The 6,795-nt window shown below is 52.2% G+C and overlaps 1 protein-coding gene across 1 annotated transcript in view; it reads right to left on the bottom strand.

Moving 5' to 3' along the window:
* Nucleotides 1–1,170: 1,170 nt before the first annotated feature.
* GINS4 (GINS complex subunit 4) overlaps nt 1,171–6,795 on the bottom strand; it is an 8,706-nt gene continuing 3,081 nt past the window's right edge. Inside the window, exons 3-9 of the mRNA XM_035888688.1 lie at nt 6,617–6,746; nt 6,198–6,311; nt 5,615–5,712; nt 5,205–5,293; nt 4,808–4,898; nt 4,577–4,694; nt 1,171–1,272 (exon numbers count right to left, since the gene is read on the bottom strand). Coding sequence (XP_035744581.1) covers nt 1,171–1,272; nt 4,577–4,694; nt 4,808–4,898; nt 5,205–5,293; nt 5,615–5,712; nt 6,198–6,311; nt 6,617–6,746 — 742 coding nt within the window. The remainder of the gene's footprint in view (nt 1,273–4,576; nt 4,695–4,807; nt 4,899–5,204; nt 5,294–5,614; nt 5,713–6,197; nt 6,312–6,616; nt 6,747–6,795) is intronic.

Raw genomic sequence — 6,795 nt, forward strand, 5'->3', positions numbered from 1 at the left:
TCTGGTGCCCTGCTCGGGCCCCGAGCTGAAGCCCTGGCTGGTGAGCTGAAGCCCTGGCTGGTGAGCTGAAGCCCTGGCTGGCGACCTGCTCAGGCCCCAGGCTAAAGCCCTGGCTGGCGACCGCGCTCAGGCCCCGAGCTGGGAGCAGCACTCCCTGTTTTGGAGGCCAGCCTCAGAGACAGGCAGCACCACATCCTTCCAAGGAGGTCAGCCAGAGGATCGGCTACAGTGTACTCACCCCTGTGAGGCTTAACTGTGGCTGCAACTGCCCAGGTTACAAACCCAAGTGACGCCTCCCAAGATTGTGACAGCAAACCGCCCCCCCTTTCCACAGAACTAAGGGCTCTCGCTCACGGTCTCCCATCTTGTCTGCTTTTGAAGCTTTGAGTACTTAAACTGTTTCCCACAGAATTCCCAGTTGTTTCCCCACTGTGCAGAAAAGCTGCGTCATTGCTACTAAAGAATAATCGTGCTCCCTGAATCACATCATCTTTATTTGAGATCATTGTCCTGTAGATAGCCAGGAAAAAAGAAACAGAACCACCTTCGGATGGGACAGAGGAACAACTCCCTGGCTACCAGCCCTAATGCAGGTATTTCTCAATTCTGCGAAAGCTGCTGTCACCCCGCAGCACAGCAGCCTACAGCCAGGGTTAACCAGGGAAGGGGAAGAGAAAGCCCACAGAAAAATAGCAGAGACAGGTTTTCCACACTCCACACACGACTGGGGCCCGAGGGAAGACAGTCCCCAGTGCACTCTTGCGATGGGTGGCGTACTAGAAGACTCCATGTGCTTACCAGCACAGATGCCCTCCAGCACACACAATGCAGGCAAGGAGTCAATTTGCAGCAGTTGCTTTCTGAGAATCATCCTTTCATCACATCCTCTCAGGCTGACAGCACGTTTCCCCCCACTTCAGTGGCTTGGGGGAGTCAATGCAGACGTGAAAGAGGCTCCCTAGCAATGAAACAACTTGTCCCACCTTTCTCCTGCACTCCGGAGAGCAGATCTGGCTCAGGCTGGGAAATCACAGCTCACCATCAGTGCCCTCCTTGTGACCCCTTTCACCATCCACCTACTTTGTGTTCAGAGCTAATCTCTCAGTAAAACCCAAGCTATCTCCATCTTGGAGGGAGCAGAGAACAAGGGGACGTGTGTGAGCTCAAGCCTTACAGCAGACCCCATGGAAGCTGGAAAAGCTGCTCCCGCTCTGCACATTCTCTTCCAGAGGCACAGATTAAGGTGATGGACTGCTGGGTCTCCTCATCCATCTAAAAGTACAAGCCAAAAGCGTCACTTCCTCGACAAAGTTGCAGACACTTCCCCTTCCCCCAACAGAGACAGAACAGAGGCACAGTGTTAGGAGTGAGGCAGCATCCAGTCCCAGAAGCGCCCCGGTATTTAGTCACGGAAGGACACGAAAAGCAGACAGCAGCATTTTCAGGTACGCCAAAACTGAATCTCACTGTTATTAACCTGACTGATTTCAGCCTACCAGCCATCCTCAAAAATCCTGCATAGCCTGTGGCGATGTCGCCATGTGTCAGCTGTCAGACTCCAGAGAGGAGCCGTGCTGAAGGCACTCTGGAAAGCATCAGATCCAGTTAAGATTCAGCTTCTAGAAGAGGACAGACACCCCTTATGCTCACATTGCTGCAGCCACGTGAGATGCAGCGGTGAGGCGAGTACTAGCTGTCTGGACGATTGTCCAGTCAGACTTAATAGGGCCAAGGAGAAAGTCTGGCAGACGTGCCACCTAGACATTCTCCAAGCAGCTCTTCTACAGCACACTTCTGCAGCAGCGGATTAACGACTTTGGCTGGGAGCTTCAGTCACCTCTGTGAAGCTGCCTCGGCTGCAGATACGGGCAGGGCACAATCCACGGCCCTTCCTGGGGGGCTGTGCAGAGGTAAGTGCTACTGATTCCTAAGGATTAAAACCAACCTCCTCTTAACTTCTATACTTAAAATAATCTTCTTTACCTAAATGGATTCATTAGGAGACTATAAACCACACATGCAAAGCCACTCACACTACAAGATGCACTGTGTCACCCCCGCCGGGCAGAGGAAGGGGAGTGTCAGAGCAGCACCAGGCTGTTCCTCACACAGACCACCACGCAGCAAAGACCCAGCCCTGAAGGAACACAAGCCACTGTCTGCCCACGCGCCCGACAGGCGCTGAGCAGAGGTAGCACGTAACACCTTGGCTTCCCCTCCCACTAGAAGAGGCATGCATGGGTCAGCTGGGCCAGAGGAGCTTTTCCTCTACGTGACCAGCACAAAGGAATCGCTTGTCCCTCTTGCCCCAGTGGCTGTTTGAGCAGAAGGGAGTTGGGCAGGTTCTACCCTCACAACCACAATCAGCAGCTGTACCAGAACCCCCCACTCTGTGAAGGGAGGGTCTTCAGATCATGCACAGCACAAAGCTGCTTTCTCCTGAGCCGATGACTACTGTTGTTCTGTTCTAGTGAAACTGGCCACCACTGGCCTTAAATAAGGCATCCCAGCAGCTACACACTGAAGCTTTCCAGAAAATGCCCTCTGACTTGTCACTTTGCATTTTTTTCTATTGGTCCAAGTCTCTCTGCACAGGGAACCAAATGCTCTGCTGCAGAAATCAAGTATAGAGCACTGGCCTGACAGGAAGCAGCACAACACACAAAGCAGAGAAGGTGAGGCAAAACCAAGACTCCTATTCTCATCCTGCAGCAAGAGACTGTTTTGGGAAAGCTCTGCCAGCCTCATGCTCCAATACCTTTCTAAACAACTTGAAGGCACCACAAGCCCCTACAAGCTTACAAAATTCCTCAGAGCTCTTCCACAGTGCTCAGCTGCTGATCATGCAGACCACCCTGTACAAGACCCCTACTTGCTCTGGACTTCACTGACCAAGGCAGCCTTGAACTTGAGGATTAGCTGTAATAGTGGTGCAACCCCCCTGAAGTCAGCCAGTACAAGGAAGCAAGTTGGAAAAGGCTGGAAAGGCCTGTTGCCCCCCTTGCTAGGCTGGATCTACATGCAGGATCTCAGGAGGCGAAATAGCAGCACTTAAATCCTCTGTGCAGGATCTGCTCTGGTGTTGGCTTTATGCACAGTCTGCGCACGTGGCAGAACCGCAGATCGAAACAGTACGAAGACCCCATGGCTCTGGCACAAACACCCTGAGCATGAACCAGTTGCTCTGGTTAAGAAGAGGTTTGTGACAAACCTGCAAATGCTGTCTGACATTTCCAAAGCTTTGACTGTGGTTGCATCATCACAATCTGATCAGGGAAAACACAGCTGCCCGTGGCTCCTGGAGGAACTCACTCCTTGGCCCAGGGCAAGAAATGCCATTATCAGCACAAGGTCCAGGTAGCAATTCCAAATCCAGGCCTACTCTGCAGGCAAGTCTCAGACACCTGTAATGGCAAGGATGGGTATTTTACAAGGATAGTGCTATTGTTGCCAAAATGTCAGGAAAAAGCAGCGTAACTCCTCTCTGGCCATATTCGAAGGGGCTGTACTGACACAGCTGTATCCACACTGGGACAAGGCTGCATAAGCAGAACAAGCTTGTGCAGCCTGCCTTCCCCAAAGGAAGGGCCTTTCTGAGGAAGGACAGACTTTGTTTGGCCCACGTAACAATGATCAAGGCAGAAACTTGAGGCAAGTAGAAACCCCGAATTCCTAAGGTCACGGCCATCTCCCAGCTGATATTGTCAGAAAGACAAAGGGAATAAAATCAGTAAACTCTTCACCCTCTCTTCCCACTGCAGGCAAGGAGCTGGTGCTAAGCACCCCACAGGACCTGACGGCTTTTCCCTGCTCGCCCATGATGTTCCCTTTGCTCTAAACTGCAGTTTCCATCCTTAACATGTTCCAAATCCCTCCTGCTCTTTTTGCAAAAATAAAGATTTGCTCTGCCAGCAAATACCTTTATGTGTGGTCGTTTTTTGCTCAATGGATCGCATGGCAAAGATGGTGCAGAAGCATCCCCCCCCTTCACCTCAGAGCAACTGGCTAGTTGCACAACATCCAGGGTTGCACAGACCCTATGACAAGATCAAAGCTGCTGGGGGAAGGTGGAGTTTACATAGCTGGTTGCCACACCATTCGGTCAGTCTCCACCCAATAGCCTAACTTAAACAACAGTGCTGAACTGGAACAGGAATGTTCCAGCTGCAGATTTAAGAAGAGAGCACCCTGCTATTTACAAAGGCTGTATTCGCCTTTGAGGACAGATGCGCTCTGTCCACATCTGCTGTCAAACCAGCCTGGGATCTGGAGAGGCAGTAGCTACAACCCATTCCTCCCTCGGGACTCCAAGGGGACTGTGTCAAGGCTGCTGCAAAGCCTTGTTGGAGAGAGTGCTGTGACACAGACTGCCCTCGCTCAAGAGCGCCAGAGAAAGGAGTCTGGCTGTATCCCAGGCATGCTATGAGCAATTAGGAGTTTGACGAACTGTGGGGGCAACGAGCCCCTCTACACCAGCAGAGGGAAAGATGTCCTGCTGGTTTATTTGCACACTTTCAAGGGTGCCCCTTCTGATGCCGACGCTGCCCTGCCCAGCCACCCCACGTCCAAAGGGTACACAGCGGGGTGGCCCCACGGCGAGCTCCACCACATCGGCCCAGCGCCACCTGCTGGCCCCGGGACGGCGCGGGCGGGGGAGATGCTGCGAGCCCTCCTCCAGGTCGATGGTGTACTCTCTGCCAGAGACAGGCATGAAGTGAAGCTGCCTCTCTTGTTTTGCTTTAACCCACACCACCTTTGTGCAACCAACTTATGGTTGCATGCACCGCTTGGGGAAGCGCCCACCTACCTCTGCTCATCTGTCTCTGGCTCGACCAGGATGTTCTCCTGACGCTCCAACACCCTCAGGAACACGAAGGAGTCCAGGTTGGGCTTTGGAACTGCAGACAACAGATTCAGAGCACAAGCTCAGCGCTCACGTTCCTCTGAAGAACACCGAGCTAACAGGCGTATGAGGGACAGCAAACCCACGGCCAGTAAAGGCAATGCTAGACCCTTCTGATCAGATGTAGTGTGCGCTGCCACGTACCACACAGCAGAGCAGTCTGATGACACTATCACATCATCTTTGCTTCTACTGAGCGCCAGCTGGAGGACTCGCCCTTAACATTTCATGCTCCCCAGAGCTCTCCCCACACCCTTGCTGCTACAATTTTTAGATTACCCTGGAGTCTGGAGGTACTCACCTGATTTTAAGAGAGACACTTTCTGCAGGTTGGGCGGCATGTGTTTTAGGGCAGTGTTTTTCAGGTAAGTCTCTGTGTTTGCCATGTACCTGAAACAAATCATCGGATCATTTGCTGGTTTAATCATATACAAAATTGCAGGGAGAGCACTGACTCAAAATGCCAGCAAGCAACATCGCCTGGTCCCAGCGGCATGGCCAGATACAAGCCGAATGGCTTGCCCTGGTAACTGGCTGAGAGTTACCAGAGTTATTTTATTTCACGTCTTTCCTTGTCCATTAGGAAACCTGGTAAAACCCGTGATTCTTACGGCAAACATGTCTAAGGCTGAACAGAACTGTTCAGTGTAACACACAGGCAAGTTCTATGATCTATAAAAAGGGAGGGAGATGTATCCAAAACCTACTCACTCTTTAGCAAAGGCAAACTCTTCTGGTGATAGGATGGAAGGCTCCCCTTCGGCTCGAGACTTCTCTTTCTCCAGGACATGGGGGAAAAACTTCTCTATCTGATATTGGAACAAAATCCCAAAGACTGTAACAGACCTCTCCCAGTAGTGCAGTGCCTACAATACCCGCTCCCCAGAGGCTTCCCCTACAAGCAGCGGTCCACTGCTGTACAGGTGCACACAGCAGCCGCAGGCCTGCCCAAATATCCGCTCCTGAATTAATAGCGATATGGTCAGCTGGGGTCTCCAAGCTGCACAACCGTATGTGTACGTGGCAGGACCCAGGCAGAACACGCAAACATTCGATTGTGCCACCCTGGGCTTAGCTGAGGTAAGAATACACTCATAGCAATGCTGTGATCCTCCTTCATCACGACAGAAGAATGTGTCCAAGGAATTAATTCCTTTGGGTTGCGCTTCAGAGGACACAGAGAGAGAGAGCACACTTAACTAAGTGCCTTGCTGAAGCAGGAGGCCTTGTACAGGTAAAAGTCACTCCTGAAGTCATGCTTTTTCATCCCCTGGGCAGCACTAGCAAGTATTACCTTCACGAGCCTACATCGCAAGTAGCTGCTGAGCACATAGCGGATCCTTTCAATCTCCATGCGGTGAACGCTGACCTTCAAGTCCCCTCTCTTTGCCCGTTTCAGGTTTGCCTCCTGCAAGGAAAGGCAAAGAGAAACAATATCATTGAAACGTCAAAAAACAAGAAACAGAGGGGAATACAGGTTTTGTACATAGCATCCACAAAAACAGACTGCAGCGGCTTCTAGTGACACAAAGCACAGTTTCCTTGCATCTCTCAGTTCCCTCTCCGAGACAAGCCCAAGGAAGGTACTCAGGACAGCCCTATCTCGGGGACAGGGGAGCAGGCAACCCTGGCAATCCCAGAGGGACCCAAGCACTTATCTGCCAGGCCAGGCAGCCAGGGCCTGCCTGTGCTCCACAGCCCAGCAGAACCTACCATATGGTCCAGCTGCTCCACAACACACTCGATGATCTCCGGTTTGCTCTCCAGCAGCTCCGGTGCAAACTTCTCATTCAGCCAGGCCTGAAAGAAGGCACGCTGTAAGTGGAAGCGAGGAATGCAGCTGCTGCGCGCCCCAGCCCCCACAGAGGCCTCAAGCTCAGCCCCAGCCCCCC

Source organism: Egretta garzetta, unplaced genomic scaffold, assembly GCF_000687185.1.
Source record: "Egretta garzetta isolate BGI_Z169 unplaced genomic scaffold, ASM68718v1 scaffold481, whole genome shotgun sequence".
NCBI lineage: Eukaryota > Metazoa > Chordata > Aves > Pelecaniformes > Ardeidae > Egretta > Egretta garzetta.